Source organism: Lagopus leucura, unplaced genomic scaffold (genome assembly GCF_019238085.1).
Source record: "Lagopus leucura isolate 7727_CA_CO unplaced genomic scaffold, USGS_WTPT01 Super-Scaffold_806, whole genome shotgun sequence".
In the NCBI taxonomy this organism is placed as follows: domain Eukaryota; kingdom Metazoa; phylum Chordata; class Aves; order Galliformes; family Phasianidae; genus Lagopus; species Lagopus leucura.
The window spans coordinates 3,674,244-3,692,822 of NW_024962260.1; the positions used below are offsets into that span (position 1 = coordinate 3,674,244).

Here is an 18,579-nt window from a genome sequence, read left to right on the forward strand (position 1 = left end):
GAAAAGATGAAATAATACTCAAGTGAAGTTGGACGTACGTTTTTTCTTTAAAAAACGATGCAGATTATAAGTGGTTGTGTTGTGTTTGTCATAACTACTGTAGCAGTAGATAGAATCAATGTATTTTCTGAATCAGCTAACACTTTTTTTTTTTTTTTTTTTTTCCATGTTTGGCTTTAAATGTAAAGCTCAGTCTTGTGACAGCAACCCTGGTTTTGTAGTTGGGACAGTGTTCTGGTCAGTCGTCAGCAGCTGAGTGCTTTCTTGATTCCAGGTGCAAGTGAGCAACAGTTCAGAGTCTGATACTTCTTAGTGGTGTTAGAATTGTAGAGAAGGGCAATGGGAAGGCATTTTTTAGGAAGCAGATATGACTTACTGCCTAACGCATGGACAACCCATAGAACTGGTTGCCTTGTAGAGAAGTTCTAAACGCTTCTGTTCTGGCATTCTTTCCAATTCATCTTCCCTTCCTGCACCGACTTTACATATCAGTGACATGCAAGTAGAACTGTTAAGCAATTTACCTTTCTTTCTTCTTGCTCACTTGAAGTTTATGTATGAATGTATGACATAAAGGAACTAACTAGCCACTGTGGAATGAGCAGGAAGCAGGAGGTACAACTTACCTTTTAAAGAATACACAGCTTTCTTTGCTGCTTTAATGCAGGGACAGAAGCGGACATCAGATTTTTCAATGAGATGTGCTGAGGTTTTTTGTTGTTTTTTTTTGTTTGTTTTTGGTTTTGGTTTTTGCAGCTGGCAGACCTCCATAGGAGGGCACACTGTAAAGTGGAAGGTGGTTGGTTGGTGGTTTTTTTTTTTCCCCCCCCCCAGCCTTTCAAAAAATGTTTCGTATTTGTGTGGAGATGCAACCACCTTTTTCTTTCCTGTCTGAAACTTTGTTAATGTGGGCTCTTGTACCACTGAGGGGCCAGAGACCACATTGCAGTTCCTTGGTGGATCTGCAGAGCAGTGATATTGTTAGGGGACAATCTGCAGGAAAATGGTACCATTTACCTGAAATGCTGCATTGTAAAGAACTAGGAAATGTACCTGAAAGGTAAACAGGTTTTCAGTCACTAGATAATGTTCCATTGAATATTTTAAAGCATGTTCTTAGTCATTTTAAAATTAAGCAAACTGCTGAGCAAATGAGGAAACTTATCCTATAACTGTTTTTTCCTGTTTGTTTCTAGTTCCAAGATTATCCCCTAAAACACACAGGCCTAGGTCCCCAAGGCAGAGCAGCACTCCTGCAGGACCAGCTCTGCCTTCTCCTCAGCCTGGTACTATTCCCACTGAATCTGTTGCCATGCCTGTTCCAGCTGCCTCTCCGACACCTGCCAGCCCTGCATCCAACAGAGCAGTTACCCCTTCCAATGAAGGTGAGTAACCCTCACTAGCTGGCAGGTGCTTCCCTTGCCTCATCTCTGAAAATGAAAATGCCTTTACAAGATCAAAGCTGCTTTATTAAACGATGGGAAAAATTCTGACTGATGCGCTTGATTTTTCTATGTCCTGAGTTCCCTTTTTCCCCACGATGATGACTTAAAAGTAAGGTTCAAAAGGCTTTTTAGTTAGACTGCATACTTAATTTCCCCTGCCCTTTATCAGGTATGGAAATATGGGTGTTTGACCTAATTTAGGATATTTTTTTTTAATGGTTTTTTTTTTTTTTTTTTTTTGCTGTTTTCTCATTTGAAGAAACTCAGATCACTAATTTCTTAGAATGTTACAAGCATAGTGAAAGAACGAACATTTCAAGAGCACGGTCATAGAGATCTGCCTCTCAAATCTTTGTAAAATTACATATGAAGAGCTTTTCTATCTGAAATAATTTCCTTTCGTTTTGAAGGTTTTTTTCACTAGCTAAGGATCTGTGTATGACTGGGAGGAGCGAGGTCTGGGACACTTTCATTTGACTTAATAGCCATAGGATGGGCAAAGAGGAAGGATAACTCTCCAGACCCTAAAGAGCTAGCAGAAAATGTGTAACATAGAGATTTTCCTTTATAAGCTAAACATGGTTAAATCTCTCCTTTGTTCCCATCTTGTCATCTCTTTTTATTCAGTTTTAGTTGTGTATCAGAGAATAACTTTGACAACTTCTTTTCTAGCTAAAGATACCAGGCTTCAGGACCAGAGGCAAAATTCTGCAGCTGGAAACAAGGAGAATATAAAGCCAAGTGAGACTTCTCCTAGTTTTCCTAAACCTGAAAGCAAAGGTTGGTATCAAAAGCTTCCATAAGTACTAGAATAATGTATAATTCTGAGCCCTAAACCTGCTGTACTGACTAGTTTAATTAATGTTTTAAGGAAAACTTTGAGGCAATCTGTAGGGAATGACATGATAGGGAAAATCATGTCATGCAGTTCTAAAGTGACAGAGACCTACAGTTTTAAGTATTGCTCTTGACTCCTTTCATCTACTCAGAGTAGAGAGATATTCATGTGGATAGTGTGTTTTTTGGTGGGTTTTTTCCCCTTTTTTCTTCTTCCTCTTGGTCTGGATGGGGTTTTTACTTAAAGCTGTGCACACAATACTTCTGGTCATTGTGATTCACACAGTTGTTTTTTTTTAACTACACTTCTTCCTATTATGCCTTAATGTTGCCTTTTTCTCTGCAGTATTGCTTGTTACTGCATTTCTCATAAAAATCTTTTTGCACTGTGGAACTTGGTCAGCATTTCAGCTTTAACTGATATTTTTAAAATGCTGGCATGTTTTGCTTTGAGGGTTCTATTGCATGTTTCTTTGTGTTCATCTGGGTTCTGCAGTCCTTATACCTCAGGGCTTCTGTCTTAGTGTGTGTTAGAACTATAGATGTGTCAGTTACATAATGCCATGCTCTTACAGACTATTTCTGTGTCCTCATACATGCAGATCATGGGATGATACCAAATTGCAGATAAAGTGATGTATCTATATTTAATTTCTAGATATGCAAGCATTGTCTTTTTGCAAATTTAGGAATGTGGTGGTTGTAGATAAAAACCTGTGTTAGAGATGCTTGGACAATTCTGGTCTTGTCTTTGGCAGGTGTATCTCCAATTGTTTCAGAACATAGAAAACAGATTGATGATTTAAAGAAATTTAAGAATGACTTTAGGGTAAGTTTCTCTGTCCACTATCTTTAATGATATCATAGTTCTCGTGCATCCAGATTACTTTAATGAGCTGAATACACTGCATATGTTAATGGGGAAACATTGCCTTAAAACTTGTGCTCAATTTGTGGAAATGTCCATAAGAGCTCACACTGAATGTTATAAAATTCACTGCTAAGTCTTGCTTGTCTGATTGCCTAGTGCACAAGTATGCATATCAGCTTAAATACTGTACGCTGAAAATGCTGCTCAGAACCTGTGTGAGAGTTAGGTACAAAGAATTAACATGTTTGTGCTGTGTGGAAAAGCTGCTTCAGAGTTTAATGGAGAGTTTAGCTGAGAAAAACTGGAGACAAACATCTGCGGTTCTACTGCATGTTTCCTGGTTGTAATGATTTACTAAATCAGGTCAGCTTTTCAAGAGTTACTGTTAAATGTCATGGAGGGGGCTGAGTCTAAGGCGTGGTCTTAAGCTTTCCTGTCACTTCTAATCAACATGTAGGTCAGACAACCTCTGAAAAGCTTCTTGCAGAGTGTAGGCTTAAAATGTTGTCAGTGTTCTTTTTTTTTTTTCTACCAGACATACGTGTTTGAAAAGGTCATTTCCAAATGGTTGAGGTCTGTGGAACTGTACTGTACTCTGTGATGGTGTTAGGTTGTTGTTCCTAGTTTTGTGTATTAATTTAATGGACATATACCTTGGGTTCTTTTCCAGTTACAGTCAAGTTCCTCTTCAGATGCAGTGGATCAGCTGCTAAACAAAACCCGAGAAGGTGAAAAATCAAGAGATGTAGTTAAAGAAAAGACAGACCCAGCCCCTAAAGAACCTATCATAGAAACTGGCAGTAATACTAACTCTAATGGTGGCAGTAGCAAACCCAATAGTCCTAGTATTTCTCCATCAATAAGTAATAGCTCTGAGCAAAAGCGAGGGCCGGAGGTAACTTCACAAGGTGTACAGACATCTGGTCCAGGAAGCAAACAAGATAAAGAGGATAAAGAGGAGAAGAAGGATACTTCTGAGTGAGTAACTATGTCTTTTAGAATAAGCAAATCTGTTATTAGCATTTAATTGTTAGTACATAAGCTATTATGAACATGTTATATCCTAATGTTTATATGACTGATGTAATTTGTCTCTTAATTGAGCAAAGGAAGCAGCAGATGAGATGCCTGTGCTGAATGAAAACCACTTTATGAGTCAGTGGTAGAGCTGCAAGCGTAGCTCTAGTCCTCTTGATGTCTGTTCTATGTCTAGATGATGAGTTAAGTGTTTTCCTGCCTCATGTGAACTGAAGTATCAACAGCAGGAAAACTTCTTTGTGGAGAAGTGCAGTATGAGTAGCGTCAGTGAGAGTGGCTTTTTGTATGCTGTGTTGTTTGAGTTCTCAGAAATCTGACTCACAGATGGAAATGAAATATTTAATCTCTGTAGATTTTTATTTGTTAGGGAGTTCAACATATGTGCTGTAATGGAATAATGCTCAGTGATGTATTTTGCTGTTCTTTATGTTTAGGCAAGTTAGAAAATCAACACTGAATCCTAATGCAAAAGAATTCAACCCTCGATCTTTTGCTCAGGTAAGTTAATTGATAGTGTTTAACATTTGCTCAGAGGCAAACCTTTTACTTGAAGTACAGTCAAGCTAATCTTACATATGCATTGCTGAACTCTGTTTGTAGCCGAAGCCTTCTACTACACCAACCTCCCCTCGCCCACAAGCTCAACCAAGCCCTTCCATGGTGGGCCATCAGCAGCCAACTCCAGTGTACACTCAGCCTGTTTGTTTTGCACCAAATATGATGTACCCGGTTCCAGTGAGTCCAGGCGTGCAGGTAAAGTGCAGCACGTAATGTAAATTTGTTGACACTTTTCAGATGATTGTCAGCCAAAAGGGGAGACTTAGGACATCTAAGTATTACTCCCATAAATATGGGAACAATTACATTGTTGTTCAGTTTTAGCTATGTAAATACTGACTTTCCCCCAGTGGCCTTTCAACCTGAGAGCTATAATAGTCTCAAACACTTGTAAATTCCAGCAGCTGTTACTTGCATTTACTGTTAATCTGCACAGACCTCCTCCCCCTTGCTCCCAGCACAGTACTGCTAACTTAAGTTTTAAGCAACTGTTTTTTTTTGTCCTTAGCTTCCAGCTGTGTCCCACTAATTTCTGCTTGTTGCAGAGATCACTGGGCTTTCAGACCTAACTGCTATAAAGTTGTCTGATTTAATACATTGCTTGCAGTAACAATACTAGCATTACTTGGCAGGTTATTGCAAACCATATGGTCTTGGTTGGTTGTACGTGCAGACTTAGTCACAGTGGTGAAAGAAAACATAGGTTAGGCAGAGTTCACTAAACTGTATTTGAAATCCGGAATTTTTTTTTTTCTCTCTTCCTCTTGCTCAAAATGGTTGCTGGTTATTAAAAAAAAAAATGTGGTTAACAGTCCTAACGTTGTGGTTAAAGGTTTTGGTAGTGGAGGAAGCAATCAATCTTGATGTAACTTTGCTCTCATAAAACACTCATTATGCTCAGAATGTGTTAATGAGTGATTTAGTTGTCAGCTTCAACAAGGTCACAAGAGTTCTTCTTGTTTGGAATAAAGGAGTTTGCAAGAAACTTCTGTGAGGCTTCAGTCTTATGTTTAACCTAAGGCATATACATTTGTATAAATAGTCTCTGAAAAGAGTTTGAAAACCAGGATATGGCAGGTCTTGAAACCAATTTCATAGTGGAAACTTATTACAGAGAGTTCTGATATGCCATGATGAGTGTTGTGTTTGTTACCTGTGTCAGTGAAGTTTTAAGAAGAAAAATGGCTTCTAGTATTATTAGAGGTCATTGTATTTCTTTTTTATTTTTTGACTCAGAGTGAAAGGTCTGAAAGCTGTTCACCCCAAAACAGACACATACACATTTTTATAAGGAATCTTTAGCTTAAACTCCTCTTCTGTTTCAGCCTTTGTATCCTATACCCATGACGCCCATGCCAGTGAACCAAGCCAAGACATATAGAGCAGGTAAAGGTGAGAATAATACTGCCTGTTTGGTTCTTAGTTTGCATGCAGCATGAACAAAATAACAAATGTTTGTGTATTTTCTAACCCATGTGCTTTTGTTTTCAAATTGAGATTTTAAATACTATTCTTAAGGAAGGTGAGTTAAATGGAAATAGTCGTTTCTAGGTAATGTAATTTGGCCAAATCCATTGTAAGTTTGAGTAACATGACATTTCTGCTTTTGGAATTTAATTTAAGAAACTGGAAAATGTCTCTGTTACTTGGAAAATTAGTGTAAGCTGTTTTTCCTCCTATTCCTCATAAATATTATAGATTTGTTTAAAAGGGAACTTGGTGTATTCTTTGTACTGATTTGCAGCAGAGCCCTGAGCGGTGCCTTAATAGAGTTTTTGTCAATGAGAAGAATCTGTTTTTTCAGAAAGAGTATAGTTATGCATCTGCAAATAACTTTTTCCTGGTTCCAGTTTGTTCTTTTGCATTCCCTCTGCAGCAGCTGGACTAACAATGCCATTATTTTAGAAGTGACACGTGTGTGTGGTGAGATGCACTCATCTCTTCAGTGCAGAGAGGGAGCAAAAACCCACAGTGGTCTTATTTTTATAGCCCTGTTTCAGATATTGCTCTAATTTGACATAGTGCATGCTTTCTTGCAGCGTTGTACAGTGGTTCATGATGGTAGGTTCCAGTGCTGCAGATCAACTGCTGCTGTAGGAAATTATTTGGAAGAGCAGTTTGGAAGTAAACAGGTGGCTTTTTGAAAGCAGGGAAGACAAAAACCTGCGATGTATTTCTGCTTTAAAAGCACCAGCTTCTCTGTGATCTGACTAATGAAATGTTTTAGTTGCTAATACTGATTGCTTTAATTAGAAGTGCTGATGGGTGCTCCTGCCTTGCAAGGCCAGTCTCTGCTCTGCATTCCTTTCCAAAGTGTCAGTATTTCCTCTGTATCCGTTCATAGATAGCCCTGAAGAACATAGCCCTGAAGAAGCTGCATGAGTTCAGTGCCTTTACCGTCTTCAAGTTGTATTGTGTATTTACTTTTTTCATTTGCTGGTTTGCAGTGTAAACATAATCATTATTGAGTGAATTCACTGACATATCTTCAACATTTCCCTCTCCCTCTGCTTAAGAGGTCTGACAACGTTGCATTCTGCAGTGGAGTTTACAGGTGCTTGAGTTAGATCAGTTATTGGTTACATGCTCACTACAGCAAACTGGAGCTCACCCAGAGCTATCATGCCCTGTTACTTAGTCCCACACTATGGCACGCTGCTCTCTTAATCTTTTCAACCCTCCAATTATTTCTATTCCTTTTCTTCCTATGGATTGTTTTGTCCCCTTCAGTGTAGACCGTGACCTGAAAGTTCCTTTACGCTATCCTGAAGGATAGCACAGAGATTAAGAGATGCAAATACCTAAAATTGCAGCTGTGTGGAGACCTTTATTCTGCTCTCCTCAGCCGTGAGCACAAGCAGTGTTAACACTCAGCTTTCCAGTTGATGGAGCAGTTGCTGAGTGGTTCCCATAGAGGATAAATGAAGCCTTTTGAAGGGGGTAGGATCAACCTGAATTAATGTAGGTGTCCTGACATAACCGTTCTCTCTTGTTGTTGATTCTTGTCAGTCTCTTTCTCTCTTCACCTTCCTTTCTTCACAAAATAAACAGGTCTGAGTTTGTGGCTGTGTGTATGTTTAAAAGACAGTGATGACAAATGCTTTTTGGAGGAACTCCTTTTTGTGTTGTTGCTTTCTAATAGAACTGTAATAAAGAGGTTAAAAATAAGAGCTGAGGAGCTTCCGTTTGGTAACAGTGGCACTGTAATGTGAAAGCTTTCAGTAAAACTAGCATTTTTCATCCTGTATTTCTAATGTGTGGTGCTTTTTGCTTTGCAGTACCAAATATGCCACAGCAGCGGCAAGACCAACATCATCAGAGCACCATGATGCACCCTGCCTCAGCAGCAGGCCCTCCAATTGTAGCTACACCACCTGCTTATTCAACACAGTATGTTGCATATAGTCCCCAGCAGTTTCCTAATCAGCCTCTTGTGCAGCATGTGCCACACTACCAGTCGCAGGTAAGAGTCCTTTTGCTGTATGTGATATGGCATGACAGATAGACAAGGGATTCAGTCCCAAATATCATACTGTGTCTGGTATTAAGAAGTCAGTCTGGAAGGTTTCTCTATTCTGGAGCATATTTGGTATTGTAAAGTGCTTCAAAGCCTTTAGCAGTTTTAAGGTCATTTTAGAAGCTGTCATTTGTTGTTGATATTACCTTTTGTGAGTAATTCCTTTCAGGTCAGAGACAGGACATCTAGTTAAGCTCTGAAAATACAATTGTACTCTTAATGCAAAGGCTTTTAAGTAAACATACTTAATTGGATAAATATGTGATCATGTACGTAAGCTTACGTAATTAGAGTGGCAGAAATTAGGCATGCCAGTGGTTTTTGTTGGCTTCTAATCCACTGCAGAAAACATCCTTATGTTCTTAGAACAACTGGGATAGGCGTGATAGTACAAAATTCTTGGTTTGCCCTCTGTTTTCAGTAAGGCCAAGCTATTGCTCTTTCTAAATACATAATTATTGTTTAGATCAGACTAGTTTCTTGTAATTATCTTAACTGCCTGTTTTTTCTTATTTCTGTTGAATGCAGCATCCTCATGTTTATAGCCCTGTAATACAGGGCAACGCTAGAATGATGGCACCACCAACTCATGCACAGCCTGGTTTAGTATCTTCTTCTGCAACACAGTATGGTGCGCATGAACAGACGCATGCTATGTATGGTAGGAAACGTTTTGTGTTATATGTAACTTTTTAAGCTCTTACGTTGTGCAGGGATATATTTAAATCTCGAGTTTCAAATATGGGTATCGCTCAAAATTACACCAGTAAATGTGGTTTATATATCATAAGATGATGAGCAAAGCATTGAAAACTGAGCCAGCTGGTTAAAATGAAAGCTCGAGTGTGCTGATTTCAGTAGGATGCCAGTGACCAAGATGAAATTTCAAGCTGGGAGCTGCTAAAGAATATCTGCTGAAAGAAGTTTGTTCAAGTTCTCTTGATGCCCTTGACACAACATCCCTTGATTGTTTCTTGTTTATAAGTAGGACTGGTTTTATTGCAAGGCTGTGACCTCAGTTTCACAACTTGACTTTAGTTCTGACAACTAGTGAAATGCTGTCTTTATGATACTACTAGCATTATTAACAGTACAAACACTACTGTCTAAGCAAAATAAAACTTGTGTTGCTTACCTTTCTTTTTTGGTAAGTCAAGATTTAAGTATTTGAAACAACTCATGTATTGCTTTGACTTTGGTCTTCAGCATCACCAGATGAGCATATTTCACTTAGAGTGAAATGGCGAAAATGTGGGTTTCCTTGTTACAAACTATAATGTGAGAACTTCTAAAGCATTGCAAATGTATGATAAATCAATGCCCCTTTTGGAGGGAAAGCCTCACTGCAAAACATGCTATGGAAAGAGATAGAATCAAGGTTGCTAGAAGGCTTGAAAATTGTCATAAATTGTCAAAACGACAGATGGTCTCTTGAAAACATGGCATTTCAATACTTGTTACAGCATCTGAGGAAGACTTTTATTGGGTCACGTATATTATTGACTTAGATTCTAATAAAAGATTTTCTGTACCTTTAGACATCTTTGTATGTTTTCCGGTGCTTAGTTTTACTCTAATACTGAATGGAATTCCATGATGTGTCATGAAAACTTAACAAGGCTAAAAATCTGAAATTTAGACTTGTTTAAATCAAAATTAATTTCACACTGTGTCTTACCCATCTGGAAACATCCTGTCAGATCTCTGCAGTGATATGGTAACGTAGTAAAGAAACAAAAATAATAGCGAGAAATCTTTTTTGCTACTTGAAAGAACACCTCAGCTCATTTGTAATAAAGTTGAACTGGGAAGCTACATGAAGAGCTTAAAGTCTTTCTCTCACAGGTCCTTACTAAATGTATTACTTTGATCTTTTCAACTCTTGTGCTTGAGGTGTCCATGTAAACAGATCTTCTGTTTGCTTTCTCATTAGATTAAATAGAATTCTGATACAGTGAACGATCAAAGGCTTTCAGACCTTTATTGGTGAAAACTCTCCCCTCAAACCCTGATGAAAATAAAGCTAGACACGAGAGAATCTCAGAAGCTTCGTTCAGAATGGTTGCTTGTTACTTCCTAGCAATTTCCCACTGTGCACCATCCTTCTCTTCCATAAGCACTGGGTTCTACAGCATTGAAGTGCAAGCCTTTTCCACTTGTTTGGCTCTGATAAGAAGTTTGCATAGTTTTTTCACTGAGATTCTAACTTACAACAGTTAGTTCTCATTTTGTGTTGGTTTGTGTTGGCATATCTGTTGTAGGTATGTGACCAGCTACCAGTATGCACAACTAGGCTGGGTCAAAATTGAGAATTCTTTAATATTTGCTTCCACGTAATTCAAACAATACTTTTCCACCTAATTTACAGAAATTGCATGTCTTTGTGCTCTTTCAAGTGCCTACTGGTGACTCTTCCAAACATTCTCCCACCTTCCCAGTAAAAGATCAAGCACTTAAAATTCTTGTTTATAGAAAACATTCAGCCTGGTTGGATCCTGAACACCATATGAGACACTTTTTTTTAAAAAAGACTGTTTGGTCTTGCCACGTGTAAATGTGTTTATTGCCTTGTGAACATGGGCTGACTCAAAGTTTACAGTTAGTTACCCATGGAATGACTTCAGATATAGTGCATCACTCTCGATTCCCAAGTTTTTTGCAAGGCTTTCATGTGTTACTCAAAGACCTTGCCTAGGCTGATGATATTTCCTGAAAATGTGTCCATCTATAAGATAACTGGCTTCCATTTATCAATACGTGACTGCTTGGAAGAAATGTAGAATTGCCTAAGGTAGTAGATGAATGCTGCTTATGGAGTGAAGTGCTGACATGCAACTTGCTGGAATCGTTGCCTTCAGTTTGAGTGACAGGTAGTTTTGAATGGTAATATACAAAGGTATTTATAACTTATGTTCTGTATTTTGGGGATCTTAAGCTTACCCATGGAATCTTTGAGCGAAATATACCACCACACACTGATTCTGAATCAAATTTGGTCCTCTTTTTGGAAGCAGTTTGAAAATCCAGAATAACAACTTCCTGAGAAACAGCCATTGCTGCTTTTGATTTCGGAGCGTTTGCTCAAGCAAGTTCTCACATTTCCCTTTGGCTCTTTAAAATAGCAGTCTGATCTATTTTTATTTTTATTCTCTGACTTCCCTCCCCACCCCCCATTCATATCAGGATTCAGTGGGTTACAGTGTCCTTTTATCCTTCAAGGTTCTGGTGCTTCCTTTGAGATAATTCTTGCAAAATTCACTCCATTTTTTTCCTGTGTATGTGGTAGAAAGAAGATGTCTACAAGGACAGCTGCGCTGAGCCGTGGGGGTTGGGGCACTGCTTATGAGTTCTTAAGGTGTGAAATGTTTTCTGGTGAGCTCTGAAACTCCATCTTCTTCAATGGTTTGGGACAAGTGAATGCCTGTGGCAAGCAGCAGCTGCCTGGCAGTGAGGAGGAATGCTTGTTGGTCCTCACTGCCGTGAGATTGGTTTTTGTTTTCGTTCCTGTCTCAGGAAGTGAGTTCTCAGTTCCAAATACACAGTGACTTACACTTGTTTATCTGCACTTTTTCATTTTGAAGCAAAATATTTTTGTCTAATGGGATATTTCTGCACTTCTGGGATTTCTTTGCCAGTGCCTTGCTTGTGTTCCCAAACTGCTGCTGACAAGAGAAGCAGAGAAGCCGAGCAGCTCAGCTGTGTGCTCACCACAGGCCTATCTGAGCACAGAAAAGAAATGTGTAAATCCTTGAGCTTTCCCCCTCAGAACACTATGGGGAAGGCTCACACAGCCCTCTTTCAGCTTGTCAGCCAGTCAGACTGTACAGATGGCTCTTACACATTTCAGCTTGTAAGTTCTGGAGACAAAAGCTTCCCTTAGCACGGGAAGTTGACATGTGAGTTCTGCAGGAGCAGAGCAGCACAAACTGATAGCTGCCCCACGCACACCCCATCACACTGACCCATCCTCACCCTGCACGTAGGTTTCAGGACACACACACCACCTTCCACGAAGTGTTGGCTCTGTATGGTCCATATTGCTGCTCTGGTCAAGTTTGATGGCTCACAGCTTGTTCCTATGTTGCCCAAAGACACAGCTTGTCCCGTGGCATTGGCAGAAAATCTGGTTATCTAAGCTGAGGGTGGATGTATTTCTGTGTCAATTAATTGCTGTGTTACCATGTAGCTGAACTGTGTATGCTTGTAGAAACTGGAATTCTCTGAAAAACTTAACTTTTTTGTTTAGAAACAAAACAGAAACTTGTGTAAAACCAGACCTTGGTTTTGTACAGATGCATTTCCTGTTTTTTGTGCTGTCACTCCTGTCCCCATTCTCCCTTCCTCTTTCCCCTTCTGCATATGTTTTGCTGGTCTGGTATTGTCTCTAACTTTATCTGGTTTCTGTCTCAGCAGTAGAGTAAATTCTATTACCCTGATAGTACAATGGTGGATATAATGTAAGCTTCAAAGGATTCTCCAGGGACTAAGTGAACCAGTCACCAAAGGTGTCTTGAAACTGTTAAGAATGACAGTGAAACAGTTGAACAAACAAGGGGGGCGATTTATGATTTAATGTAATTACATTTTAACCTTCTTGTTACAGTGGATTGTAATAGATAATGAATTGACGTAAAGTTTATTTGTGTTAATGCTAAATTAAGAACTGAAGACCTCAGTATCACAGTGTAGAAGGAAGGCTTACCTGAGACTCGTGTTGTTTCATCTCCATTCAGTTGTAAAACTAAATATCCAACCCTAATATCAACTAAGTAAATACAAATATCTGCATGATTCTACGGTCTTTAGAAAAAAAAAAGACACTGACCTTTCCAGAAGACGGGCAGCATGCACGCGGCAAGAGGCTAATTTACCTTTCTATTTCCCAAATTCAGCATGTCCCAAAATACCATACAGCAAGGAGACAGGCCCTTCTTTCTACTTTGCCAGTGAGTTGGGTTTTTTGTACTAATTTTGATTGTACAGAAAAGCACTATCTAAAGAACAGATGTTAAACGAATGGGACGTGTTGAGGGGAACAGGTTTCCTTGCACCAAACCAGTATGTAGAAAAGGCAGGGAAGTTCCTTTCAACAGAATAAGTGTTAAACAGATTTAAAATACCACAGGAACATGGGTTTTATTGAGTTGTTTTGTTTGATAAACGTGTTTTAACTTCTGTACCCACTCTCTTCATCTGCAACCAGAAAAGCTGTCCACACGTGTCACTTATTTCCTTAGGTGAATTTTCTTGTTCCCTTTCTTCCATGGCCCATCTGGGATGCAAGACTTTGCAAGTTAATGAACTTCCTTAAAAGGAGGAGTGCCTCATCTCTTTAGAAGGCTGGAGCTCGAGCTCAGAGCCCCTGAGAGGAATTCGCTCAAGCTGCAGCCAGAATGAGGGACACTGTTTGCATCTCTGTGCTGTGCTGTCCCTGCAGGTGTTGTTCTAGGCAAGCACTGAGTAAGAGAGTCCCTGACATCTAACAAGCAGTGCTTTGGTGTTCATCACAGAGCCCCAAGGAAGATGTTTGGGGTGGTCGGGCTGGATGGGGTGGGCTGGAGCTGTCAGCTGGGACATGGGGAAGGGAACTGCAGCTTCAAGGTACTGTCAGACTTGCTCCTGTACTGCACACACTGTCTTGTGTGGCCAGCTGCAGCCCATGCCAGGCACTCTTCTTTCTATTTTTGCTTTTTTTTAGATAACCTGATACATAAAAGATGTGAGAAATACCACTTTTCTCCAAAAATCTCTTCTAGAGCAGCTATCCTGTGTGTCCCTTGTACAGAACTGGTTTTACCTAAGCTAGTCTTGGGAGATGCTGACTTGTACTCTTTTATACATATTGATTTGGTGCATGGAAATAATTTTAAGAAGCTCGTTCCTTTAGTGGATAATCTTTTAAGGAAGTCCACTATGCCTATGTGAAATGACTTCTGTAAATGTTGATATTCCAAAAGAAACATTGCTATTGCTTTGCTTCCTACCATTCAGGTCTTTTAAATGTAGTTATCCTCACCATCTTACTGGATCTGGCAATAGTTTTGAAGTTTGTTCGCTGGTCAGTTCTTGAAAATAGGGTTCAGGGCATCTTTGGATGATGGCCACCATTGGCAGCACTGAGATTCCTACCAGGGGAATAAGAAATTACGTAATATGGTTTCTACATCTGGGAGTTCTGCTTGGTTGCTGCTACTCTACCTCTTGATTTCAGCTCCTTTGCTGGGTTTGGCAGCTGGCTTTGACATGGATTGCACTTCTGTAGAGCTGAATTCAGTGATTAAATGCATCTGATATTTGTGCTCTCCTCACTGCTGCCCAACTTACCTTCACTGTGTGTATCTCCAGGTTAGTTCAGTTACGTATCTCTCCTGCTGGGAAACAATCAAAAAGATGCAGCAGGTTTCCTCAAGGAGCGTTTCTTGGGGAGAGAAACGTAGGGCACGAAGGTGAGAAGCAGTGTGTTTGTGCTAGAAGGGAGACAGCAAGGGGATCTGTGGAGCTGTTTTGTCCTTGCCTGGGGCTTTCCTGGTGCTTTCTTGGTTACTAGATGGCCGATGGAAAAATCTACGAAGTTCTGACATGGGAAAATGTTGGATGATCTGTTATTTGTTGGTGTTCTTTTTGTTTTTGTTTTTTTTTTCGCCCTCCTGTCTTGTCTGGTTTGTAGTGAGCTGTTTTGATGAATAGGGAGAAATTTGTTAAAAAGCTGTTGAACTTGCTTTAGTTGTGGCTTTGTAGGTGAATTTCTAGAGACCATTTTGCAAGAGGCTCGCTGAGTTGCTTCAGAGATTTCAGTGGCTTGTCATAAGCTGTTAATTGCAGCAGCTACGTGTGGAAACCCTTCTACATTCCTAGAGCTAAAATTTGACCTCTAGTTTGAGGTAACATAGATCAGTGCACCTATTTCAGACTTGCTGCCACTCTTCCTGAACCGCTTCTGATTTGTGTCCAGGATTTAGATAAGTGTGCAAACATCTTCTTTTGAAATGCACTTTTAATATTGCTATTAAAACATAATTTGCAGCAGCATCTCTGCTCAATTTAAGTGAACTTGTAGAGATATTATAGTGAAGACAAAACAGGAGAGGAGAAGCTGGGGAAATTACAATTCTAATAACAGAATTTTTGTTCTGCAAAGCTATGGCTGAGAGACTCTTGGTGTGTTATGGGAGCTGATGGTATGATGCTTCCCCACCCTTCCCTATTTTGGGGGCACAATTCTTCAGTTTCACTGTTCTTCTGTGAGTGAAATTTCTCCTTGTGAACTTTGATTGTGTGATGTATCTGTTTCAGAATAACTCTGTTTGTTATTCTCTGGGCCACAGAGAAATGAAAGATGAATTGCACTAATGGTTTCAGGGAGTACCACGTTATTTTTGCTCTTAACAGGCAGTGTGGCAGGATGTGGGAAGCCTTGAATATCTTATGACTTGGCATTAATTTCCATGTATATTCAAAAAGCTCTTGAATGGAGCAGAAGGTAACTTAGAGGAAGAAGACGTGCCAGCTCTGCGGCCAAGGTGGTGGAATGAGAGATGGGGAAGGCAGATCTTTGGTAGTCTGCCCTTTGGCAACAAGTGGATCCCACTGTGAGTTTATTACTTTGACAGAGGTAATAACATCTGGCCTTCTTCAGAGTGTTGTATAATAACGAGGTTGAGAAAATTTTCCTGCTGTAGGAAACTGTTAGTTTCATACTGTAAAAATAATCTTGGTTTCCGTTGTTCATTTTGGTGTAGTGTTTGTAAGGGGGAGTGGTGTTTGAAAGCTGTCCAAATCTGAAAGTGGTAGGGATGCTGCTGCAAAATAAATTTTAGTAGTGATGTGAGAAACAGTAACTTCTCTTGCTGCTGATGCTTTTGGAAGTGTAACTAAGTGCTCTGTGTGGCAGAAGATAATGTGTTTTTTGCTACATGTGTCATGCATGAGTACACTTCAGTGGAAGAACTCAGGGTTACAAGTGCATATGGAGTTCACCTGCATTAATGCCTGAAACGCTGTGATGCGCATCATTGTGAGACTGCTTGCTAGGGAAGGTTTAGTAGAGCTTTCAAGACAGCAGGGTGAGATTAAGTTAAATATGGTGAGCAGTTACTCCATAATGGCCCGCACAGGGGACAAACGTTTCCGTTTGACAAGAAGATGCTGTATGCTTATACACTGTTAAGTCTGAGTTTTCTAGGAGTGGTGTTTGCCGCTTTACAGCAAACCAACTGCAGGAAAAGGAGTGTTTGCAGAGGGTAATTGTTTGTCAAGCACAGCGTGGTTGCTGTCTGAGAAGGGCTTTTGTTCTGTAGCTTTGTGCTTTCAGATGCAGCTATGTTTTCATGTTGTTTCTCCTCCCATCTTGTCTTTTGTCCTTTCTGTATATTCGAGCAGTTCTGTGTGTTCGTGATCATAGAGCCCAGCACAGTGAAACTCCTTAGAAGCTGCAGCGAGCAATTGCCTGCAGAAATGAGACCCTGTATTTCTGTAGCAGGGGAGATGGTTGCAACACAGCAGCTGCACTTGGAGTTACTCCTTGTGCTCTGCTTTCCGGGTATGTTTACTAAGGCAAGAAAATGCTACCATAACACTACCTTGGAAAGAAAAAAAAAAAAAAAGCCCTGACAAATAAACAAAACCACTTCAAATTCTCATGCAATACAAAAATACAAAACCCCTGAAAGAAGCTGTCACCCAGCAGTGAGCAGTGTGATTAGCTTTGGTCAGAAAGACAGAATGTACCAGAACAAAGGAGGAGCAGTTGCAGGGAGCAGATTCAGAGAAGTTGTTGTTTGCTTTGGTTGTTTCTCTTCCAGCACCATTGTCAGCAAAGCTATCCACAGTCCTGACAAGCTGTAGAACTGGAAGGAGGAGTGCACGTGTTCACGTGCAGAAGTGTAGCTGCAAGCTGTGGAGAGGTTGTGGCACAAGATCTAAAAGCAGCGGAGGGAATAGGCAGCAGTTTCATTTTTTAAGGTCTTACTTTCCAGTGGTGCACTTGTTGTTTGTAGGAAGACTTGCTGTTATTATGGCTTTTCATGGTTTCTTTGATTCCCTTAGATTAAAAAAAGTAAAAAGGGGAGGAAGGGAGGGCAACGTAGTGTGGCCCTTTTTGAAGTAGAACTGGGCAGGCCTCCTTGGAAAGGATCTTGTTGATATTAGCTTGCTGTTGGGATACTGGTATGGCTGTAGAAACAGACGTGGTTCCACTTGTGTGAGTTTCACATTGCTATGTTTTTTTCCCTTTTTTGGAGATTCTTACCTTATTTGCTACTGTTTCAAGGAATTAAGAATTTCATGGTAGTGTTGAAAAGCTCACATAATGGTGGTGATCCAGAAAACTCTGTAATCGGCCTTGAGGGGAGGGAGAGAGACATTATTCTAGTGCAAGACGCTGACTGCTGCAAAAATTCCTCTGCTCTGATGTTTATACTGTGTGTCCCTGTAGCTCTTAAGCATACATGCACTGTATATGCTTTACACGGACTGTACTGTGAGCAATTTCCAGAAGAGTAGCATGGTGAGGTTAGCCAGGTATAAGGCCAAATAATTTTTTTGGATGGTGGAAATAAAAATGGCTTGTAACAGCTTTTTAAAGAGCATTTCAGGAAAAACTAAATTGTATAGATAAATTTGATATCTCAAACCAGTCTATTTGACAAAACAAAGATGAAATACTGCTTTTCTCATATGTAGTATCTGTTGCATTGTCAAACTAGGGAAGATGAACTGTCTAATTATGGTTATTTATAGACTGCTCTGCAAAATCTACATGAACGCAAGGTAAGATACTCAGCTATTGGCAAGATAAATATTTATTTTAGAAGGGGGAGGGAGTGTTTTTACAGTATGATAGAGATATAACGAAATCTTCAAGTGCAGATGGTGACTTGATGAAATGTGTATTCCATGTCTGTTGTTAAATATTTGTCTTTTTCATCCTAGTTTCCACTGGCTCACTTGCTCAGCAGTATGCCCACCCTAATGCTACCCTGCATCCGCACCCTCCGCATCCTCAGCCTTCGGCTACGCCAACTGGCCAGCAGCAAAGCCAACATGCTGGAAGCCACCCTGCTCCTAGCCCCGTGCAGGTAACATCTTAAGGGAACGAATGTCTTTAAATTGCTTTTAAAACACTCTACTGGAAGGAATTGCATTGATTTGTGACTTTACATTGATCTGTTGATTCCTTGAGAGGAAGAATGGTGGGGGAGGTTGCCCAAACCACCTGCACATGATAAATCTCACGCAGGAACTGTCCAGCTTTCCATGTTTTCTAGAAGTGAAGATATATCATCTCATTCTTCTCTACTTGTAGCAGCCAAATG

At 40.0% G+C, this 18,579-nt stretch overlaps 1 protein-coding gene across 8 annotated transcripts in view; it reads left to right on the forward strand.

Moving 5' to 3' along the window:
- The window catches only part of ATXN2 (ataxin 2), a 50,023-nt gene that overhangs the window by 25,525 nt on the left and 5,919 nt on the right, over window positions 1–18,579 (forward strand). For 6 of the 8 annotated variants that reach the window (XM_042865553.1, XM_042865549.1, XM_042865551.1 and 3 more), the window contains 10 exons: window positions 1,197–1,385; window positions 2,118–2,225; window positions 3,041–3,111; window positions 3,824–4,131; window positions 4,626–4,689; window positions 4,792–4,944; window positions 6,075–6,141; window positions 8,028–8,212; window positions 8,795–8,927; window positions 18,197–18,342. In XM_042865553.1, the coding sequence (XP_042721487.1) occupies window positions 1,197–1,385; window positions 2,118–2,225; window positions 3,041–3,111; window positions 3,824–4,131; window positions 4,626–4,689; window positions 4,792–4,944; window positions 6,075–6,141; window positions 8,028–8,212; window positions 8,795–8,927; window positions 18,197–18,342 (1,424 nt within the window). The remainder of the gene's footprint in view (window positions 1–1,196; window positions 1,386–2,117; window positions 2,226–3,040; window positions 3,112–3,823; window positions 4,132–4,625; window positions 4,690–4,791; window positions 4,945–6,074; window positions 6,142–8,027; window positions 8,213–8,794; window positions 8,928–18,196; window positions 18,343–18,579) is intronic. The other 2 variants (XM_042865550.1, XM_042865552.1) reach the window with 1 other exon arrangement.